The sequence below is a fragment of the Coregonus clupeaformis genome, chromosome 12 (genome assembly GCF_020615455.1).
Source record: "Coregonus clupeaformis isolate EN_2021a chromosome 12, ASM2061545v1, whole genome shotgun sequence".
NCBI lineage: Eukaryota > Metazoa > Chordata > Actinopteri > Salmoniformes > Salmonidae > Coregonus > Coregonus clupeaformis.
This window is the reverse complement of record NC_059203.1, coordinates 956627-981533: the sequence shown is the minus strand read 5'-3', so window position 1 is coordinate 981533 and position 24907 is coordinate 956627. Positions and strand designations below refer to the sequence as shown.

The window sequence follows — 24907 nt, the reverse complement described above, 5'->3', positions numbered from 1 at the left end:
GCCCCCCAAAGAAATGCCACCCCACACCATGACTGACCCACCGCCAAACCGGTCATGCTGGAGGATGTTGCAGGCAGCAGAACGTTCTCCACGGCATCTCCAGACTCTGTCACATCTGTCACGTGCTCAGTGTGAACCTGCTTTCATCTGTGAAGAGCACAGGGCGCCAGTGGCGAATTTGCCAATCTTGGTGTTCTCTGGCAAATGCCAAACGTCCTGCACGGTGTTGGGCTGTAAGCACAACCCCCACCTGTGGACGTCGGGCCCTCATACCACCCTCATGGAGTCTGTTTCTGACCGTTTGAGCAGACACATGCACATTTGTGGCCTGCTGGAGGTCATTTTGCAGGGCTCTGGCAGTGCTCCTCCTGCTCCTCCTTGCACAAAGGCGGAGGTAGCAGTCCTGCTGCTGGGTTGTTGCCCTTCTACGGCCTCCTCCACGTCTCCTGATGTACTGGCCTGTCTCCTGGTAGTGCCTCCATGCTCTGGACACTACGCTGACAGACACACCAAACCTTCTTGCCACATTTCGCATTGATGTGCCATCCTGGATGAGCTGCACTACCTGAGCCACTTGTGTGGGTTGTAGACTCCGTCTCATGCTACCACTAGAGTGAAAGCACCGCCAGCATTCAAAAGTGACCAAAACATCAGCCAGGAAGCATAGGAACTGAGAAGTGATCTGTGGTCACCACCTGCAAAACCAGTCCTTTATTGGGGGTGTCTTGCTAATTGCCTATAATTTCCACCTGTTGTCTATTCCATTTGCACAACAGCATGTGCAATTTATTGTCAATCAGTGTTGCTTCCTAAGTGGACAGTTTGATTTCACAGAAGTGTGATTGACTTGGAGTTACATTGTGTTGTTTAAGTGTTCCCTTAATTTTTTTTGAGCAGTGTATATTGTTGACATAAACTAATGCTTGTTACCTTTTTAGACACTTTAGACATATTTTTCTTTACCACAAGCATCAATGACTTGCAATTCATCAATTCATGAGTTACATTCAATTAAAGAGTTCAATAAAAGTAGATTGGGTAAGAAATCATTTTGCCTTGAAAAATTATAAATTTGATCAAACCTAATTTGAAACTACAATAGCAAAATCAATGTACGGCAAGTAGCCATGGTCTATTTGTTATTTTAACAAAGCACATAATAAAAGTCAAATGCATTATCCATTTGCTAATCTACCTTGCGTCATCTCTCCACATTGGTGGGCAATGTGCAAATCTAGTTAAATTACTGAAAGCTGGCATTAGGGAGAACACATTAAGATGCACCTCTAGTATATTTTCCTTAAATCATTAGCCTTGTCTGTGACAAGTTAAGTTGACATTGTGGCTCATCTTTCATTCACGTACACTTAGCGAACACCTGCCGTAAGCACCAGAGACCGAAAACCCATCAAGCTGCCACCTTTAACATGACAACCGGGTCAATATTAATTCCATTCAATTAATCCTCTGAATAATAGTCAGGAGATTAAAGGATTGTTAATTCGATCTTGCATTTAAAACGTTGGAACAAAAGCCCATATAAAGCTGCAAGCTGAATATGAGAATCCTTGGTGTCTACCTCTTTATAATATCGTTAATGAACTTCCATGACAATGGGGGTCAACTAATTGGCCTCACTCACTGTCCTCATGCATCCTGTAACAGGGTACATGAGCATAGTTTCAAGTTTTAATGTCATGTGCACACGTGCACAAGTACAGTGAAACACATTTCTTGCGAGCCATAAACATTTTACTTTTGACATTTTAGTCATTTAGCAGACGCTCTTATCCAGAGCGACTTACAGTTAGTGAGTGCATACATTTTTCATACATTTTTCATATAAACCCAACGATGCATTAATCAATCAATAAACACACAATAAATACAATTAAGAAATAAGAATCATTAGCATTTTAGTATAACAACATGCTAATAGCGCTAATACCTTGATATTAAAATGAAAGCTAATAACAAAATCCCTTGGTTGATCTATGCATTTATCAATAAACTATTTAATATGAACACTTTAATGTTGACAATGATGATGACTAACATATACATAAATGCAGGGCATGAATAAGATACCCAGTCAAAGATTAATGATTCAAGTTGTAGTACTGTTTGTGTTTAGGATGACAGCAATTTCAGGATGAAAGACGGATGTACATACTGTGTTCAGAAAGAACGCTTTCTAGAAAAAGAGTTACAGCATTTTTCCTGATCAGGTCACATGATCAGGAAAAACTCAGGGCACTATCATATGCAGTATTTCTTGAAATATCCAGGTAACACAGACCAGCAGTAGACTGGCTAGGTAACACAGACCAGCAGTAGACTGGCTAGGTAACACAGACCAGCAGTAGACTGGCTAGGTAACACAGACCAGCAGTAGACTGGCTAGGTAACACAGACCAGCAGTAGACTGGCTAGGTAACACAGACCAGCAGTAGACTGGCTAGGTAACACAGACCAGCAGTAGACTGGCTAGGTAACACAGACCAGCAGTAGACTGGCTAGGTAACACAGACCAGCAGTAGACTGGCTAGGTAACACAGACCAGCAGTAGACTGGCTAGGTAACACAGACCAGCAGTAGACTGGCTAGGTAACACAGACCAGCAGTAGACTGGCTAGGTAACACAGACCAGCAGTAGACTGGCTAGGTAACACAGACCAGCAGTAGACTGGCTAGGTAACACAGACCAGCAGTAGACTGGCTAGGTAACACAGACCAGCAGTGGACTGGCTAGGTAACACAGACCAGCAGTGGACTGGCTAGGTAACACAGACCAGCAGTAGACTGGCTAGGTAACACAGACCAGCAGTAGACTGGCTAGGTAACACAGACCAGCAGTAGACTGGCTAGGTAACACAGACCAGCAGTAGACTGGCTAGGTAACACAGACCAGCAGTAGACTGGCTAGGTAACACAGACCAGCAGTAGACTGGCTAGGTAACACAGACCAGCAGTAGACTGGCTAGGTAACACAGACCAGCAGTAGACTGGCTAGGTAACACAGACCAGCAGTAGACTGGCTAGGTAACACAGACCAGCAGTAGACTGGCTAGGTAACACAGACCAGCAGTAGACTGGCTAGGTAACACAGACCAGCAGTAGGCTGGCTAGGTAACACAGACCAGCAGTAGACTGGCTAGGTAACACAGACCAGCAGTAGACTGGCTAGGTAACACAGACCAGCAGTAGACTGGCTAGGTAACACAGACCAGCAGTAGACTGGCTAGGTAACACAGACCAGCAGTAGACTGGCTAGGTAACACAGACCAGCAGTAGACTGGCTAGGTAACACAGACCAGCAGTAGACTGGCTAGGTAACACAGACCAGCAGTAGACTGGCTAGGTAACACAGACCAGCAGTAGACTGGCTAGGTAACACAGACCAGCAGTAGACTGGCTAGGTAACACAGACCAGCAGTAGACTGGCTGTGTAACACAGACCAGCAGTAGACTGGCTAGGTAACACAGACCAGCAGTAGACTGGCTAGGTAACACAGACCAGCAGTAGACTGGCTAGGTAACACAGACCAGCAGTAGACTGGCTAGGTAACACAGACCAGCAGTAGGCCTAATAAACTGGAATACAACTAGCACTCTGGTTGTTAACAGATAAAGGGCACCTCCGCAGCAAATGCACAAGCCAATGAAGACATGGCACAATAAACAACTGTGGGACCCACTATTTAATCCTAGTCCAGAAACCCTCCACCACCGGCCGATGGGTATCTCCCTAAGCTGTATGGATAAGATCAGTGCAACCTGAGCGTGGATATTAAATGTCTAATCTGTTTTGGAACTTATGGAAGATGCTATGACAGTTAGCACATTAACAGAGAGAGTGGAGGGCTTGCCAAGTGCATCCGAGCATCAGAGAAAATGCTCTCTGAAAGATATCGGGTTCGTCCAGGAGGGGCTCGGTACTGCAACAACATAACCATCAGTTTAGGCCCTTATGAATTGAAAATGCCTCTCAATGAAATGAGGGAAATACAGTCAATGACGTGTTTCAGACCTAAGAGTTGGGGGAAGAACTACAACAGCATAGTTAGTACCTATGCAGATGAGAGGGAGCATTTTATTGTCTCGCAGCACTCTGTGTTTTTAAGTGTGTTTGGGTAAGCGGCTGAGCAGAGTTTTGAAAAGAAGCACAAACCCTAAGAAATAAGTTTGTGGAGAAGAGGTGTCGGTGTATAGGGATGATGTTGTGGCGCAGTGGTCTAAGGGGTGCTAGCTGTGCCACTAGAGATCCTGGTTCGAATCCAGGCTCTGTCATAGCCGGCCGCGACCGGGAGACCCATGGGGCGGCGCACAATTGGCCCTGGGTAGGGGAGGGAATGGCCGGCAGGGATGTAGCTCAGTTGGTAGAGCATGGCATTTGCAACGCCAGGGTTGTGGGTTCAATTCCCACGGGGGGTATGAAAAAAAATAAAAATAATGTATGCTCTGGATAAGAGCGTCTACTAAAATGTAAAGCTGTACAGTAGGTATGCATCCACAGCTAGCATTAGCATTTAGCACACAGGGAGGTCTGGGAGTGTTCAGAAAGAAGAGGCTATCAGCTTTAGCTGACAAGTGGATGTTCCCACTCTTGTTAGATTTGAGCTAATATTATTAGCTTTTAGCTTATTAGCTTTTCAAGTTCAAGTTCAAGTTTGTTTACTTGTCATATACACATGATATACATGGTGCACACAGTGCAACGAAATGCTTACTTGCAGGTTCATCACTAGCTAACAAAACCATTGATTTCAGATAATACATGCTAATTCACACCAACACTCAAATCCTTAACAAATGTGTTGAAAAGTGTTGATATTTGGCCATTTAAAATGAGAGCTACTTTCCCTTTCTGCAATTTCCCTCTTTCTTTCTTTCTCTCTCTCTCTCTCTCTCGCTCTCTCTCTCTCTCTCTCTCTCTCTCTCTCTCTCTCTCTCTCTCTCCCCCTTTCCCTCTCTCTCTTTCTCTCTCCATCCATCCCTATTGCACTCTTTTCATTGACCAGCTCACGTATTGAATCTCTCTGATGAAAACAGATCTCACTGCAGCGCCACAATAGAATGGCTGATGCAGGTAAGATGAAACCTAATGGATTTTTCTCTCTCTCAATGTGCTCAAGATTGAATAAAAGGGCTCAAGATTGAATATAAGGCCTGACCTCCAGATGTACTAGATCCATTTCAAGAGCAGAGATATTGTTTATGGAGAGGAAGAAGTAGAATAAGAGGCCACAACAACAGCTTGAGCCGTGTTCCAACACAACATGATACAAACATATATACAGCAATAAACTAATATATTCAACAACATACACACCGATACACCAACTCTGATATATATGCCAATATATGCACCAACTCTGATATATATGCCAATATATACAGCAACTATATACAGTGGGGGAAAAAGTATTTAGTCAGCCACCAATTGTGCATGTTCTCCCACTTAAAAAGATGAGAGAGGCCTGTAATTTTCATGATAGGTACATGTCAACTATGACAACAAATTGAGAAAAAAAAATCCAGAAAATCACATTGTAGGATTTTTAATGAATTTATTTGCAAATTATGGTGGAAAATAAGTATTTGGTCACCTACAAACAAGCAAGATTTCTGGCTCTCACAGACCTGTAACTTCTTCTTTAAGAGGCTCCTCTGTCCTCCACTCGTTACCTGTATTAATGGCACCTGTTTGAACTTGTTATCAGTATAAAAGACACCTGTCCACAACCTCAAACAGTCACACTCCAAACTCCACTATGGCCAAGACCAAAGAGCTGTCAAAGGACACCAGAAACAAAATTGTAGACCTGCACCAGGCTGGGAAGACTGAATCTGCAATAGGTAAGCAGCTTGGTTTGAAGAAATCAACTGTGGGAGCAATTATTAGGAAATGGAAGACATACAAGACCACTGATAATCTCCCTCGATCTGGGGCTCCACGCAAGATCTCACCCTGTGGGGTCAAAATGATCACAAGAACGGTGAGCAAAAATCCCAGAACCACACGGGGGGACCTAGTGAATGACCTGCAGAGAGCTGGGACCAAAGTAACAAAGCCTACCATCAGTAACACACTACGCCGCCAGGGACTCAAATCCTGCAGTGTAGGACGTGTCCCCCTGCTTAAGCCAGTACATGTCCAGGCCCGTCTGAAGTTTGCTAGAGTGCATTTGGATGATCCATAAGAGGATTGGGAGAATGTCATATGGTCAGATGAAACCAAAATATAACTTTTTGGTAAAAACTCAACTCGTCGTGTTTGGAGGACAAAGAATGCTGAGTTGCATCCAAAGAACACCATACCTACTGTGAAGCATGGGGGTGGAAACATCATGCTTTGGGGCTGTTTTTCTGCAAAGGGACCAGGACGACTGATCCGTGTAAAGGAAAGAATGAATGGGGCCATGTATCGTGAGATTTTGAGTGAAAACCTCCTTCCATCAGCAAGGGCATTGAAGATGAAACGTGGCTGGGTCTTTCAGCATGACAATGATCCCAAACACACCGCCCGGGCAACGAAGGAGTGGCTTCGTAAGAAGCATTTCAAGGTCCTGGAGTGGCCTAGCCAGTTTCCAGATCTCAACCCCATAGAAAATCTTTGGAGGGAGTTGAAAGTCCGTGTTGCCCAGCGACAGCCCCAAAACATCACTGCTCTAGAGCAGATCTGCATGGAGGAATGGGCCAAAATACCAGCAACAGTGTGTGAAAACCTTGTGAAGACTTACAGAAAACGTTTGACCTGTGTCATTGCCAACAAAGGGTATATAACAAAGTATTGAGAAACTTTTGTTATTGACCAAATACTTATTTTCCACCATAATTTGCAAATAAATTCATTAAAAATCCTACAATGTGATTTTCTGGATTTTTTTCCCTCAATTTGTCTGTCATAGTTGACGTGTACCTATGATGAACAGAAGATAGCCCTATTTGGTAAAATACCAAGTCCATATTATTGAAAAGTTTATTCCAGTGCTGTCACAAAGAAACCACTACTAAAGGACACCAATTGCTTTGGCCAAGAAACACGAGCAATGGACATGAGATTTTTGTTTCCAACTGCCATGTCTTTGTGAGACGCGGTGTGGGTGAACGGATTATCTCCACATGTGTATTTCCCACCGTAAAGTATGGAGGAGGAGGTGTTATGGTGTGGGGGTGCTTTGCTGGTGACACTGTCTGTGATTTAGAATTTAGAATTCAAGGCACACTTAACCAGCATGGCTACCACAGCATTCTGCAGCGATACACCATCCCATCAGGTTTGGGCTTAATGGGACTATCATTTGTTTTTCAACAGGACAATGACACAACACACCTCCAGGCTGTGTAAGGGCTATTTTACCAAGAAGGAGAGTGATGGAGTGCTGCGTCAGATGACCTGGCCTCCACAATCCCCCTACCTTAACCAAATGTATGTCTTCACTATTATTCTACAAGGTAGAAAATATAAAAAATAAAGAAAAACCCTTGAATTAATAGGTGTGTCCAAACTTTTGACTGGTACTGTATACAACTATATACACTAACACTAATATATACACCAATATATACAACTATATACACCAACACTAATATATACACCAATATATACACCAACTATATACACCAACACTAACATATACACCAATATACACTGCTCAAAAAAATTAAGGGAACACTTAAACAACACAATGTAACTCCAAGTCAATCACACTTCTGTGAAATCAAACTGTCCACTTAGGAAGCAACACTGATTGACAATAAATTTTACATGCTGTTGTGCAAATGAAACAGACAACAGGTGGAAATGATAGGCAATTAGCAAGACACCCCCAATAAAGGACTGGTTTTGCAGGTGGTGACTACAGACCACTTCTCAGTTCCTATGCTTCCTGGCTGATGTTTTGGTCACTTTTGAATGCTGGCGGTGCTTTCACTCTAGTGGTAGCATGAGACTACAACCCACACAAGTGGCTCAGGTAGTGCAGCTCATCCAGGATAGCACATCAATGCGAGCTGTGGCAAGAAGGTTTGCTGTGTCTGTCAGCGTAGTGTCCAGAGCATGGAGGCGCTACCAGGAGACAGGCCAGTACATCAGGAGACGTGGAGGAGGCCGTAGGAGGGCAACAACCCAGCAGCAGGACTGCTACCTCCGCCTTTGTGCAAGGAGGAGCAGGAGGAGCACTGCCAGAGCCCTGCAAAATGACCTCCAGCAGGCCACAAATGTGCATGTGTCTGCTCAAACGGTCAGAAACAGACTCCATGAGGGTGGTATGAGGGCCCGACGTCCACAGGTGGGGGGTTGTGCTTACAGCCCAACACCGTGCAGGACGTTTGGCATTTGCCAGAGAACACCAAGATTGGCAAATTCGCCACTGGCACCCTGTGCTCTTCACAGATGAAAGCAGGTTCACACTGAGCACGTGACAGATGTGACAGAGTCTGGAGACGCCGTGGAGAACGTTCTGCTGCCTGCAACATCCTCCAGCATGACCGGTTTGGCGGTGGGTCAGTCATGGTGTGGGGTGACATTTCTTTGGGGGGCCGCACAGCCCTCCATGTGCTCGCCAGAGGTAACCTGACTGCCATTAGGTACCGAGATGATATCCTCAGACCCCTTGTGAGACCATATGCTGGTGCGGTTGGCCCTGGGTTCCTCCTAATGCAAGACAATGCTAGACCTCATGTGGCTGGAGTGTGTCAGCAGTTCCTGCAAGAGGAAGGCATTGATGCTATGGACTGGCCCGCCCGTTCCCCAGACCTGAATCCAATTGAGCACATCTGGGACATCATGTCTCGCTCCATCCACCAACGCCACGTTGCACCACAGACTGTCCAGTTGTTGGCGGATGCTTTAGTCCAGGTCTGGGAGGAGATCCCTCAGGAGACCATCCGCCACCTCATCAGGAGCATGCCCAGGCATTGTAGGGAGGTCATACAGGCACGTGGAGGCCACACACAATACTGAGCCTCATTTTGACTTGTTTTAAGGACATTACATCAAAGTTGGATCAGCCTGTAGTGTGGTTTTCCACTTTAATTTTGAGGGTGACTCCAAATCCAGACCTCCATGGGTTGATACATTTGATTTCCATTGATCATTTTTGTGTGATTTTGTTGTCAGCACATTCAACTATGTAAAGAAAAAAGTATTTAATGAGATTATTTCATTCATTCAGATCTAGGATGTGTTATTTTAGTGTTCCCTATATTTTTTTGAGCAGTGTATAAAACTATAAATCAAAACAAATCAATTTTTATTTGTCACATGCGCCGAATACAACAGGTGTAGTAGACCTTACAGTGAAATGCTTACTTACAAGCCCTTAACCAACAATGCAGTTTTAAGAAAGAATACAAAAAAAATCACCAAAAAATACAATACAAAAAAATACGAAATAAAAGTAACAAATAATTAAAGAGCAGCAGTAAAAATAACAATAGCGAGGCTATATACAGGGGGTACCGGTACCGAGGCAATGTGCGGGGGCACCGGTTAGTCGAGGTAATTGAGGTAATATGTACATGTAGGTAGAGTTATTAAAGTGACTATACATAGGTTTATCTTGGCCAGGTCGCAGTTATAAATGAGAACTTGTTCTCAACTGGCTTACCTGGTTAAATAAAGGTGGATTAAAAAAAATAAAAAATAAACAGAGAGTAGCAGCAGCGTAAAAGGGGGGCGGGGCGGGGGGGGCAATGCAAATAGTCTGGGTAGCCATTTGATTAGATGTTAAGGAGCCTTATGGTTTGGGGGTAGAAGCTGTTTAGAAGCCTCTTGGACTTGGTGCTCCGGTACCGCTTGCCGTGCAGTAGCAGAGAGAACAGTCTATCAACTAGGGTGGCTGGAGTCTTTGACAATTTCTAGGGCCTTCCTCTGACACCGCCTGGTATAGAGGTCCTGGATGGAATGAAGCTTGGCCCCAGTGATGTACTGGGCCGTACGCACTACCCTCTGTAGTGCCTTGCAGTCGGAGGCCGAGCAGTTGCCATACCAGGCTGTGATGCAACCAGTCAGGATGCTCTCGATGGTGCAGCTGTAGAACCTTTTGAGGATCTGAGGACCCATGCCAAATCTTTTCAGTCTCCTGAGGGGGAATAGGCTTTGTCGTGCCCTCTTCATGACTGTCTTGGCATGTTTGGACCATGTTCGTTTGTTGGTGATGTGGACACCAAGGAACTTGAAGCTCTCAACCTGCTCCACTACAGCACCGTAGATGAGAATGGGGGGCGTGCTCGGTCCGCTTATTTTTCCTGTAGTCCACAATCATCTCCTTTGTCTTGACCACATTGAGGGAGAGGTTGTTGTCCTGGCACCACATGGCCAGGTCTCTGACCTCCTCCCTATAGTCTGTCTCGTTATTGTCGGTGATCAGGCCTACCACTGTTGTGTCATCGGCAAACTTAATGATGGCGTTGGAGTCGTGCCTGGCCATGCAGTCATGAGTGACCAGGGAGTACAGGAGGGGACTGAGGACGCACCCCTGAGGGGCCCCCGTGTTGAGGATCAGCGTGGCGGATGTGTTGTTACCTACCCTTACCACCTGGGGGCGGCCCGTCAGGAAGTCCAGGATCCAGTTGCAGAGGGAGGTGTTTAGTCCCAGGGTTCTTAGCTTAGTGATGAGCTTTGAGGGCACTATGGTGTTGAACGCTGGGCTGTAGTCAATGAATAGCATTCTCACATAGGTGTTCCTTTTGTCCAGGTGTGAAAGGGCAGTATGGAGCGCAATATAGATTGCATAATCTGTGGATCTGTTGGGGTGGTATGCAAATTGGAGTGGGTCTATGGTTCTGGGATAATGGTGTTGATGTGAGCTATGACCAGCCTTTCAAAGCACTTCATGGCTACAGACGTGAGTGCTACGGGTCGGTAGTCATTTAGGCAGGTTACCTTAGTGTTCTTGGGCACAGGGACTATGGTGGTCTTCTTGAAACATGTTGGTATTACAGACTCAGACAGGGAGAGGTTGAAAATGTCAGTGAAGACACTTGCCAGTTGGTCAGCGCATGCTTGGAGTACACGTCCTGGTAATCTGAATGTTGACCTGTTTAAAGGTCTTACTCACATCGGCTACGGGGAGCGTGATCACACAGTCGTCTGGAACAGCTGATGCTCTCATGCATGTTTCAGTGTTACTTGCCTCGAAGCGAGCATAGAAGTAATTTAGCTCGTCTGGTAGGCTCGTGTCACTGGGCAGCTCGCAGCTGTGCTTCCCTTTGTAGTCTGTAATAGTTTGCAAGCCCTGCCACATCCGACGAGCATCGGAGCCGGTGTAGTACGATTCGATCTTAGTCCTGTATTGACGCGTTGCCTGTTTGATGGTTCGTCGGAGGGCATAGCAGGATTTCTTATAAGCTTCCGGGTTAGTGGTGGCTCTACCCTTTAGCTCAGTGCGGATGTTGCCTGTAATCCATGGCTTCTGGTTGGGGTATGTACGAACAGTCACTGTGGGGACGACGTCATCGATGCACTTATTGATGAAGCCAGTGACTGTACTCCTCAATGCCATCGGAAGAATCCCGGAACATATTCCAGTCTGTGCTAGCAAAATAGTCTTCATCTGACCACTTTTTTATTGACCGAGTCACTGGTGCTTCCTGCTTTAGTTTATGCTTGTAAGCAGGAATCAGGAGGATAGAATTATGGTCATATTTGCCAAATGGAGGTGAGGGAGAGCTTTGTACGCGTCTCTGTGTGTGGAGTAAAGGTGGTCTAGAGTTTTTTCCCCTCTGGTTGCACATTTAACATGCTGGTAGAAATGAGGTACAACGGATTTAAGTTTCCCTGCATTAAAGTCCCCGGCCACTAGAAGCGCCGCCTCTGGATGAGCGTTTTCCTGTTTGCTTATGGCCGTATACAGTTCATTGAGTGCGTTCTTAGTGCCAGCATCGGTTTGTGGTGATAAATAGATGGCTACGAAGAATATAAATGAAAACTCTCTTGGTAGATAGTGTGGTCTACAGCTTATCATGAGATACTCTACCTCAGGCGAGCAAAACCTTGATACTTCCTTAGATATCGTGCATCAGCTGTTGTTTACAAATATACATAGACCGCCACCCCTTGTCTTACCAGATGCTGCTGTTCTATCCTGCCGATACAGTGTATAACCCGCCAGCTGTATGTTATTCATGTCTTCGTTCAGCCATGACTCGGTGAAACATAAGATATTACAGTTTTTAATATCCCGTTGGTAGGATATTCGTGCCTGTAGTTCGTCCACTTTATTATCAAACGATTGTAAATTGGCCAATAGTATCGATGGCAAAGGCAGATTAGCCACTCGTCACCGGCTCCTTACCAAGCACCCCGATCTCCTTCCGCAATATCTCCTTTTCGTTCTATTGCGAATGACGGGGATGAGGGCCCTGTCGGTTGTCTGGAGCAAATCCCTCTCGTCCGACTCATTAAAGAAAAATTATTTGTCCAGTTCAAGGTGAGTAATCGCTGTTCTGATGTCCAGAAGCTATTTTCGGTCATAAGAGACGGTACGAGCAACATTACGTACAAAATAAGTTACAAACAATGCGAAAAAACACACAAAATAGCACGGTTGGTTAAGAGTCCATAAGATGGCAGCCATCCCCTCCGGCGCGTACTTAATGAGCTGTAACCAAAAAAACGATATACACCAACACTAATATATACACCATTATATACACCAACTATATACACCAAAACTAATATGTACACCAACTATATACACCAACACTAATATATACACCAATATATACAACTATATACACCAACACTAATATATACAACAATATATACAACTATACACACCGACACTACTATATACACCAATATATACAACTAAATACACCAACACTAATATATACACCAATATATACAACTATATACACCAACACTAATATATGCACCAATATATACACCAACTATATACACCAACACTAATATATACACCAATATATACAACTACATACACCAACACTAATATATACACCAACACTAATATACAGTATACACCAGATGTGAAGTCACATGAATATAGTGATAAGTCACTATATAGTGATAAATCACATTCAAATACTCTCCTTGCCCTCGAAACAATACCGTGTACATGAGTATGTATACATATCTGTATGTATACAATCTGGCGTGTATCATGTGTTCGTGGCAAACATATACATGACATATAATCATGGTGTTATCTAGCAGACAAAGCTTCTGATAGGCTAATTCACATCATTTGAGTCAATTGGAGGTGTACCTGTCAATGTATTTCAAGGCCTACCTTCAAACTCAGTGCCTCTTTGCTTAACATCATGGAAAAATCAAAAGAAATCAGCCAAGACCTCAGAAAGTCTGGTTCATCCTTGGGAGCAATTTCCAAACGCCTGAAGGTACCACGTTCATCTGTACAAACAATAGTACGCAAGTATAAACACCATGGGACCACACAGCCGTCATACCGCTCAGGAAGGAGACGCGTTCTGTCTCCTAGAGATGAACGTACTTTGGTGCGAAAAGTGCAAATCAATCCCAGAACAACAGCAAAGGACCTTGAGAAGATGCTGGAGGAAACAGGTACAAAAGTATCTATATCCACAGTAAAAACGAGTCCTATATCGACATAACCTGAAAGGCCGCTCAGCAAGGAAGAAGCCACTGCTCCAAAACCGCCATAAAAAAGCCAGACTACGGTTTGCAACTGTACATGGGGACAAAGATTGTATTCTTTGGAGAAATGTACTCTGGTCCGATGAAATAAAAATATAACTGTTTGGCCATAATGACCATCGTTATGTTTGGAGGAAAAAGGGGGCTGCTTGCAAGCCGAAGAACACCATCCCAACCGTGAAGCACGGGGGTGGCAGCATCATGCTGTGGGGGTGCTTTGCTGCAGGAGGGACTGGTGCACTTCACAAAATAGATGGCATCATGAGGAAGGAAAATGATGTGGATATATTGAAGCAACATCTCAAAACATCAGTCAGGAAGTTAAAGCTTGGTCGCAAATTGGTCTTCCAAATGAACAATGACCCCAAGCATACTTCCAAAGTTGTGGCAAAATGGCTTAAGGACAACAAAGTCAAGGTATTGGAGTAGCCATCACAAAGCCCTGACCTCAATCCTATAGAACATTTGTGGGCAGAACTGAAAAAGCGTGTGTGAGCAAGGAGGCCTACAAACCTGACTCAGTTACACCAGCTCTGCCAGGAGGAATGGGCCAAAATTCACACAACTTATTGTGGGAAGCTTGTGGAAGGCTACCCGAAACGTTTGACCCAAGTTAAACAATTTAAAGGCAATGATACCAGTGTATGTAAACTTAAGTGTATGTAAACTTCTGACCCACTGGGAATGTGATTAAATAAATAAAAGTTGAAATAAATAATTCTCTCTACTATTATTCTGACATTTCACATTCTTAAAATAAAGTGGTGATCCTAACTGACCTAAAACAGGGAATTTTTACAAGGATTAAATGTCAGGAATTGTGAAAAACTTGTTTAAATGTATTTGGCTAACGTGTATGTAAACTTCAGACTTCAACTGTATATTGACGAACTGGATGATCTGTATGGGTCAAATAAGATGCAGCCATTGCTATAAGTGGAAGACATGTATGGCTGTGAATAATAATAATAATAATAATACAATAATAATACTTTATAAATAATACTTTATTATATAGCGCTTTTCAAAGACCCAAAGACACTTAAACTCTTGAATGCTTAAATGTCTTGTCCTGTTGAGTGTAGTGTAGCAATGAAAACCCCTCCATGTCCTCTCTATGGATACACTGGACTCTCAAAAGACACCATCATTCAAAGGAAACCATCATTATTTTGTGAAAAATCAAATATCCATATTTACTGTCTGGATAATACTTTCCATAGTAATAGAAAAGCTGATATATTTTTTTTTTTGTGCAGATGCCATTTCCAAAGCCATAATTATGTGTATTGGTGATATGACCAATTATACAGTCAGATATAGTGGTCCTAAGTTAATACCTTGAACTCTCAGTCTCTATACAGTTTCTGTATAAAAATGTAGATTTAATTTTCTCAGTTAAAATGACACTTTCTTTCTCTGACCAGGTACATAAAATTGTCTCTACTCTCTATGTAGACAGTTTCGATATTCTGATGGTGTATACAGTGGATGTTCCATGCGTCCCAAAATGCACCCTATTCCCTATATAGTGCACTACTTTTAACCAGAGCCCTATGAGCCCTTGTCAAAATTAGTGCACCTTATAGAGAATAGGGTGCCATTTGGGATGTATTTGACTGTTTTATAGAGAATGATCTCATTCCAGACACATGGAAACAATGTCGATTTCCTGCCTTTCTCATGAATACAATTATGGCTAAGGATGACAATTTGTGGCACATTGAAGCAGTTTGTGTAAAAAGGCTGAGTGAGGCTGTATTCATGCAGTATAGCAATCAGTGTATTCATATTGGATGTTTGAAAATGATGGATTTACCCACAAACCTTTGTGTGTCAGAGCTGACAGGGCAATCCCTTACTTTGCCTTCCTCTTGATATTGCATGAATATTGTTGTATGTCATATGAAATGAACAGAGAAATGATTTACATAGCCTGTGTTGTTAATGTAACATTTTACTATTCAAAAAGTTACAAACCAGAAGAGTTGGCAGTCTAAACCAAAAAACGCTATGCTTTCCCTAGAGCCAAACCATCTATGTTCTCATCCAAACTATTTGCTGAAATGCCCATTTTGAGAAAATCGTTTAAAACTGTATCTGTTTCAAACTCAATCTTTCTTAGACATACTAGTCTCCTCAGGCAAGTGACAACGAACACAACCCTCTGACCACCAGTCATTGGTACCACCAAATGATGGAGTGGGTGAATCAGTATCAGACGGACATGGCTTCAAATAATACTTGAAGTCTTTCAAATACTTTGAGTGTTTGCTTAAGGCTGCCTGGTGTGCCAGGTGGGCTGAGTTTGCATTTTTGGAACTTGTCTGCTAGCTCCATTGCAACAGGCAAACTAAATCGAGCACAGATTAAGTATTTTAAATGATTTCAAGTAGTATTTGAACCCAGGTGTGGTATCTAAGCAAACAGCTTGTGGGGGACTCACCGATGGCATTTGGCTGGAGAGCAGGTGGCCGTCTTGGGCCAACATATTGGACATCATGAGGGCGGGCAGCTCCGGGTAGGAGTACGGGTTGATCATACCATTGTGGTGGGCCCCTAGGGAGTGGCACAGGTAGCCCGACTCTGGGTCCATCAGGTGGAGCAGGGAAGGCTCGGCGTGGTTAGGAGGGGTGATGGGCGGGATCTCGTAGTCCTCGTCCCCCGCACCGTTCCCACCGCCGCCTCCTCCTCCCTGTCCGGAATAGCTCTGGAAGGACAAGCAGAGAGGGAGATGATGTGAGATAGTGTATTTTACTGTATGTGTAGTTTATAGGTAGGTTAGCCATGAGCAGTGAATGATTGATGTAACGTGTAGGTTGAGGTGTGGGGGAGAGGTCATTTTGAGAACAGTCAATTATTTAATGAGGAAATGGTGCCCTCCACCCCCCACCCCAGGGATGGTAGTTATAAGAATGATAAAGGGTCACCTCCCTAAAAAAAACATACTCCACCCCCAGTCCCCAATTACACCCTACCTATATGCTTCTCATGTTTAAAGAGACTACTGCATAACAGTAACATGAGCTTTCAAACATCTGAATACAGTAAATGTACATTAAATATTGTATATCATTTGTTTCCATGTTTTCAGAATAACAGTATGCATATCTGTGTATTGCTGTACTATCAATAGGTCCATATTGCTGTGTGCAGCAATAAGGAACAATATGATTCTGAATTCTAAAGGGGGAAAAAATAAAATAAATACCTGGGAAATTCAATGGGGAATGAAATAGCAATTTTGTCTGAGGCACTCTGACTTGACTCCCTTTGTAATGACTGAGTCAAGTTAATCATCACAAATAATATTCAGGTGTCAGCCATTCAAGGGGTTTTTAATCGAATTTTTATGATTCATGTCTTGGCGTATACATAAAAAAGTCAGTTCTGCAACATTTCAGTAATCAATTCAATATCAGAGGCTGTCATCCTCTGCACTGGAGTGGTAATTTATCTCAAGAAAATCCTTCCAGAGAATACAGGGCAAAGCCAAAGAAAAAAGTATTCTCAGAGAGCTCTTTTTTACTCTATTTAAGTAAATAACTGAAACGTAGTAGATAGCTAGCTACTGTACAGTGAGGGGAAAATGTATTTGATCCCCTGCTGATTTTGTACGTTTGACCTTGCGGGCGTTGCAAGATTTCAGTCCTTCCCGGTGTAGTGTGTTACCAATTGTTTTCTTGGTGACTATGGTCCCTGCTGCCTTGGGATCATTGACAAGATCCTCCCGTGTAGTTCTGGGCTGATTCCTCAACGTTCTCATGATCATTGCAACTCCACGAGGTGAGATCTTGCATGGAGCCCCAGGCCGAGGGAGATTGACAGTTATTTTGTGTTTCTTCCATTTGCGAATAATCGCACCAACTGTTGTCAACTTCTCACCAAGCTGCTTGGCGATGGTCTTGTAGCCCATTCCAGCCTTGTGTAGGTCTACCATCTTGACCCTGACATCCTTGGAGAGCTCTTTGGTCTTAGCCATGGTGGAGAGTTTGGAATCTGATTGATTGATTGCTTCTGTGGACAGGTGTCTTTTATACAGGTAACAAGCTGAGATTAGGAGCACTCCCTTTAAGAGTGTGCTTCTAATCTCAGGTCGTTACCTGTATAAAAGACACCTGGGAGCCAGAAATCTTTCTGATTGAGAGGGGGTCAAATACTTATTTCCCTCATTAAAATGCGAATCAATTTATAACATTTTTGACATGCGTTTTTCTGAATTTTTTTGTTGTTATTCTGTCTCTCACTGTTCAAATAAACCTACCATTAAAATTATAGACTGATCATTTCTTTATGTGGGCAAACATACAAAATCAGCAGGGGATCAAATCCTTTTTCCCCCCTCCCTATAAGCGCTGTAGTAAGGCACAATGACTTAATGTCAACCCATCACCAGTCTACTGTGCAACATTTACCAAAATCATCCAATAATCAAATGCATTGAACTATGTGTAATGTTAAGAAACACTAGAACATATTAAGTCAGCCCACCACCAATAGCTTTTACTGAAATGATCAAAGAATCCAATGCATTAAACTGGGTATAATCCTAAATAACCACTACAGCAAATGAAAGACATAAACTGAAAAATAGGCACAAAGAAACCAGCCTCAATCTGGTCACGACCAACGAACTTGCAATTGCAATTTATTACTTATTGTAAAGGAGGGATGTAGACATTGAACGAACACAACACTTAAACACGCTTTCATGCCCTCGCAACTAGTGACCATGAATGGAAAAAGGGGAAAAAATAATGTAATTGCATTGTCTGGGAAAGCATGGATATTAATTTTCTAAATTGTCCTTTGAAGACAGATGTTTTTGTAAACCTTTGGAGATTGTGTAATTGTTTGGTCTAGTGGACAAGAAAACAAACATTTCCGGAGATTGAATTTCCCTCATAATTGTTGGAAGGAAACTAACTTGTCTGTTGTAAACATTGGAGCCATTGTGTGAAGGGAGTCCCTCGTTGAATCCTCTGGGAGAACTCACATCTCCATGATCTTTCACAATGAGGTTAGACACTAGGTACTGTTAAGATTGAGGCTATGTCCCAAAGGACACCCTATTCCCTTCATAGTGCACTATTTTTTTACCCCTATTTGGTACACAGCCTCAGTCTTAACCAGACATTCTTCTAAGCCTTGACAGAACTTAAACCATAAAAGGCCCTTTGCACAGTCATCACTTATCTTAAGTATCTTATAGCTTATGTTATATCTTAAGTATCTTATAGCTTATGTTATATCTTAAGTATCTTATAGCTTATGTTATATCTTAAGTATCTTATAGCTTATGTTATATCTTAAGTATCTTATAGCTTATGTTATATCTTAAGTATCTTATAGCTTATGTTATATCTTAAGTATCTTATAGCTTATGTTATATCTTAAGTATCTTATAGCTTATGTTATATCTTAAGTATCTTATAGCTTATGTTATATCTTAAGTACAAAGGGCATGTTCATTGACCATGGACAATGTGTTTTGTTTGTCCGTAGTAGAAAAACACTTCTTCCAATCAAATCAAATCCTTTGCTTTTTTCAATTCCGTAAGAGAGGGCTAGTGAATAATATGTGTCACATGTTACATTTCTCTGGAGCCTAGTCGGATGCCCTTGATGATCAAATGTAAATATCAAGGACATTCCCTACTGAATAGTTGCAGGATAAATCATTCATATTCTATTCAGAGTGAGATTGCATGTATAGTATACAGAGCCAAGGTATACTCCAGCTAATGCATACTCTTCCCCCTTTCCCCTTTAAAAGTCCAATCTGAACAATGCCGTATGTATATATATATACAGATGTAGGATCTTAATTTGAGTCAGTTTGCTACAGCAGAAAAATAATCCTGCAGCAACAGGAAATGTGAATTATTATGTGGACATTTTTGTAGGGGTTGATGCATTTTTCGTAATGCAAGATCAAGTCTGAAATTTCTAAGTGGAAATTAGAAACTTTTTAAACATCAAATACACAACAAGTTTAAAATGTTATCCTACAACAGGGTGATCAAATTAAGATCCTACATCTGTACGTATGTGTTTGAGGGCTCATATAGGCCAGAGTCTGTCCTCCTTGTACGGCGTCGACTCCAACAAAGGCACCTCCACTGTTTCTCAAAGTGGAGGTCTTCAGAGAGTTTGGCGCACATTTTAATGCACCTTTCATTTAAGAGAAACAGATGAACAGACAGTTGGTGTGGGGATGGAATGAGAGGGAAAATATCATCGATTGGGAAGCGTTCCAGGTTATCTTTGTTGGCACTGAGCTAACTTTCCACAATGCTGCTTCAACTAGCTGGGCTCATCGAATAGGACTTATCTGAACAGGCTGCCTTCAGTAGTCAAGGCCTTCTGTGTCACAAATGATATCTAGCTAATGATTTGAAGTCATATTATAATATCTTCGGACATATAATTTTAGGAATACAGTGTCTTATAAGTCCATGTGGGCTGGGCATTCCTGAAGATGCATGGTACTCTAATAATTAAATAAAGAAATCACATCAAAATATACTCAATTTTATTGTCTCAAATGTATTTCCGCAAACAATGTGGTAATACATATATGCAAAAGAATAAAGGAAATATACTTTAAGGTGGAATGGGACCCACCACAGTAAATTCAGGCCATTTCCAGTTTCCAGCAGTATTTACTATATATTTGTTCTTATATACACCTCAGTAACTAGGTGAGTCAGAGGGGAAGATAACTATATATGATAATAAATAATAATTATAAAGATAATTATATATGAGGTTTGTCAAATTATGATTTATGTTTACACATCCCTTCTACCCTTCTTTTCCTCTTTCCTCTTTCCTCTTTCCTCTTTCCACCCCAAACCCCACCCTGAGCCCAGAAAACAAAGTCAGAGTTATCTCTCGCTTCCATACGGCCTGTTTCTAAGAAGAGAACGGAGGAGGGAAGGGAGGTTTATCTTGGGTTCCTCATCCGTTTTCATTCTCCTCATAGGATTACTACGTCTGGTAAATGATGCCATGGACAATACTAGAGGAGGATATCATCACCCCTGTTTACTTTAGAGGGTGGTCTGTTCCATTTGAAGATATTCAGCAAAATTCTAAGGAAATAATGGACCCTACAATAAATGACGATATGGAACAATCCTTCTCAATGACTGGGTGATGTCATGCTTTGCATGTGATCTAAGAACTCAATGATGCATAGTATGACTTTATCTCACATAACTTTAATGGTAATAATTGTGCACAGCCACTACACACATCATGTACGTTCATAGAGAAGCAAGAGAGGATGTCTACTTGTGTGTGTCCTAATTGGACAGCTCAATCTGTGGACAATCCTCTCGCTTTGTCTCTCTCTCTCTCTCTCTCTCTCTCTCTCTCTCTCTCTCTCTCTCTCTCTCTCTCTCTCTCTCTCTCTCTCTCTCTCTCTCCCCCCCCACACCCTCTCTCTCAGCTCTAATACAGGCTTTAATTACAGCCATCAGTTGTGTTATTTTGCTACAATATCATGTCAGGGATATCAGCACACCACAAAGAGCCTCTCTAGAATTACTTCCATCCTACACCTCCCTCCTCCCCTCAGCCCCCCATTCTATCCCATCCCATCCCATCCTATCACTCTCTCTCTCGCTCTCTCTGTCTCCAAACAGACAGACTAGCTTCATTATTTATCCGTCACTCTGTTACTATTTGGAAATTTGTGGAATCTGAAACCACGGCTCTCAGTTTCTGTTTGGTTGAAAGTGAGGCATTGCTCCAGCCCCAACACAATGTCATGGGCTCATCTCAGGAATAATAGCTGCAAAATGCTAGCTAGTTGTTCCATTGCTGGCTACGGCTATTTTGGATGCGACAATGCCCCGCAATGCTATCAACGCAAATAATACCGAAATGCCTATTGTAGAGAGACTCAAATGAAGAAAGAATCTAAAGAATGAAAGGCCATGAAAGATAGAAATTCTTAATAAGGTCCATTACATCCTAGAGAAAGGAGTTGACTGCTAAATGAGCATGGACTTAAACAACCATCCTAATTCTAATGGTTTCTCCTTTTATGTTTTGTCTCTTCCTCTTGTCTCCCGCTCTTGTCTCCCCCTCTTGTCTCCCCCTCTTGTCTGTCTCCCCCTCTTGTCTCCCCCTCTTGTCTGTCTCCCCCTCTTGTCTGTCTCCCCCTCTTGTCTCCCCCTCTTGTCTGTCTCCCCCTCTTGTCTCCCCCTCTTGTCTCCCCCTCTTGTCTCCCCCTCTTGTCTGTCTCCCCCTCTTGTCTGTCTCCCCCTCTTGTCTCCCCCTCTTGTCTCCCTCTCTTGCCTCCCCCTCTTGTCTCCCCCTCTTGTCTCCCCCCTCTTGTCTCCCTCTCTTGCCTCCCCCTCTTGTCTCCCTCTCTTGTCTCCCCCTCTTGTCTGTCTCCCCCTCTTGTCTGTCTCCCTCTCTTGTTTCCCCCTCTTGTCTCCCCCTCTTGTCTGTCTCCCCCTCTTGTCTGTCTCCCCCTCTTGTCTCTTCCTTCTTGTCTACCAACATCTCACTCCTTGTCCAAGGTCACGAGGTCATTGTCATCTGATCAGGCATTTTGTTACGAAACAGGACTCCCGGGTCGTGGAGTCACTCTGATTTGATTGGCTGTCAGAAATTATACAATTTGCATTTAACCCATGTGGCATGAGTTCTGAGTGGCGTACTAATGCATTTGGCAAAGATAGAAGGCTGCCACAGGAGTGGCTAATTTCAAGCCTGAGTTATTGCACAACATGCTGGGGTTACATGGTGTGGGGTTTATCAAATAATAAACAAACAACTCTGTCTCTGTCTCTGTCTCTGTCTCTGTCTCTGTCTCTGTCCCTGTCGCTCTCTCTCTCTCTCTCTCTCTCTCTCTCTCTCTCTCTCTCTCTCTCTCTCTCTCTCTCTCTCTCTCTCTCTCTCTCTCTCTCTCTCTCTCTCTCTCTCTCTCTATGTTTCTCTCTCTGTCTCTCTCTATGTTTCTCTCTCTGTCTCTCTCTGTGTCTCTGTCTCTCTCTCTGTCTCTCTGTGTTTCCCTCTGCGTCTCTCTCTGTCTCTCTCTGTGTCTCTGTCTCTCTCTGCATCTCTCTCTGTGACTCTCTGTCTCTCTCTGTGTCTCTCTGTGTTTCTCTCTGTGTCTCTCTGTCTCTCTCTTTCTCTGTCTTTATCTCTCTGTCTCTCTATCTCTCTTTGTCTCTCTGTGTTTCCCCTCTTCTAATGACATGTTGATTTGACTGGGAGAGGATGCTCAGTGAGGTTGGGGCTAGCCCACCACTAACAGGTCATTATTGCTGTACACTGGAGTGGAACAAAACGTTGTTCAAACGTTCCCAGACTAAACACAGAGAGGAGATAGGAGACACTGTGCAGACAATAGAATGTGATTAACGAAGATCATGGGCAAATAAAGGACAAATAAAGTTGCATGAATTTGAATTGGGAAATGATGGGGGCAGATGTTAGCTTAGCCAGCAGAAATAGATTCTAGATGTAATAAGCGTTCATTATTGTATTCTTAGCCAAGACATGATGCAGTGGAGAGTGAGTTCAGTTAACACGCTCACGCCCTCCGACAGTGATTGTGTGCAGATGCTTTGCAGTGAGAACAGTGTAAGCTCAAGCACGATCCTCGCTAATGCAATAAGAAAAATGCTAAGTAAACAAATGATCAGATAAAAGAAACAAAGCTCTGGTTTCGAGGAGTCATTTAGAGAGAGATTGTTACATGCTCTGATACTGACGTGGGTGAAAAGAAGGAGGGAGAAAGAGAAGGAGGGAGAAAGAAGGAGGGAGGAAGGAAGATAAGGATGGAGAAAGAGAAGGAGGGAGGAAGAGAAGGATGGAGAAAGAGAAGGAGGGAGGAAGAGAAGGATGGAGAAAGAGAAGGATGGAGAAAGAGAAGGATGGAGAAAGAGAAGGATGGAGAAAGAGAAGGAGGGAGGAAGAGAAGGAGGGAGAAAGAGAAGGAGGGAGGAAGAGAAGGATGGAGAAAGAGAAGGAGGGAGGAAGAGAAGGATGGAGGAAGAGAGGATGGAGAAAGAGAAGGAGGGAGGAAGAGAAGGATGAAGAAAGAGAAGGGGGAGGAAGAGAAGGATGGAGAAAGAGAAGGAGGGAGAAAGAGAAGGATGAGAAAGAGAAGGAGGGAGGAAGAGAAGGATGGAAAAAGAGAAGGAGGGAGGAAGAGAAGGAGGGAGAGAAGGAGAAGGATGGAGAAAGAGAAGGAGACAGAGGGAGAGAAGGAGTAGGATGGAGAAAGAGAAGGAGAAGGAGGGAGAGAAGGAGGGAGCGAGAGGGGGGAGGAAGAGAAGGATGGAGAAAGAGAAGGAGGGAGGAAGAGAAGGAGGGAGAGAAGGAGAAGGATGGAGAAAGAGAAGGAGAAGGAGGGAGAGAAGGAGGGAGCGAGAGGGGGGAGAGATGATTTCAACATTTCAAATGAGGACCATAATCAAACTCATTGCCTGACAGGAGCCATTTAGCATTACAAAATGACATTTGGCACACATATTATATCTGCAGTATCCCCCTTGTCACTTCATATAGAGATCAGCCATGTCTCTTCATATAGAGATCAGCCATGTCTCTTCATATAGAGATCAGCCATGTCTCTTCATATAGAGATCAGCCATGTCTCTTCATATAGAGATCAGCCATGTCTCTTCATATAGAGATCAGCCATGTCTCTTCATATAGAGATCAGCCATGTCTCTTCATATAGAGATCAGCCATGTCTCTTCATATAGAGATCAGCCATGTCTCTTCATATAGAGATCAGCCATGTCTCTTCATATAGAGATCAGCCATGTCTCTTCATATAGAGATCAGCCATGTCTCTTCATATAGAGATCAGCCATGTCTCTTCATATAGAGATCAGCCATGTCTCTTCATATAGAGATCAGCCATGTCTCTTCATATAGAGATCAGCCATGTCTCTTCATATAGAGATCAGCCATGTCTCTTCATATAGAGATCAGCCATGTCTCTTCATATAGAGATCAGCCATGTCTCTTCATATAGAGATCAGCCATGTCTCTTCATATAGAGATCAGCCATGTCTCTTCATATAGAGATCAGCCATGTCTCTTCATATAGAGATCAGCCATGTCTCTTCAGAGGAGGAATCTTTTTAACTTTATTCATTGGTTGCGTTGTCTCTTCTGCTAGGCTTAACAGGGCCACTGCTGCTGCTGGATACGTCCCAAGTGGCATTCTATTCTCTATGGGCCTTGGTCAAAAGTAACGCACTATGTAGGGAATAGGGTGCCAAT

At 43.2% G+C, this 24907-nt stretch overlaps 1 protein-coding gene across 3 annotated transcripts in view; it reads right to left on the bottom strand.

The window, feature by feature from the left end:
• Positions 1-24907, bottom strand: part of LOC121577991 (thymocyte selection-associated high mobility group box protein TOX) — a 166598-nt gene that overhangs the window by 45165 nt on the left and 96526 nt on the right. For all 3 annotated transcript variants that reach the window (XM_041892024.2, XM_041892026.2, XM_041892025.2), the window contains exon 4: positions 16092-16355. In XM_041892024.2, the coding sequence (XP_041747958.1) occupies positions 16092-16355 (264 nt within the window). The remainder of the gene's footprint in view (positions 1-16091; positions 16356-24907) is intronic.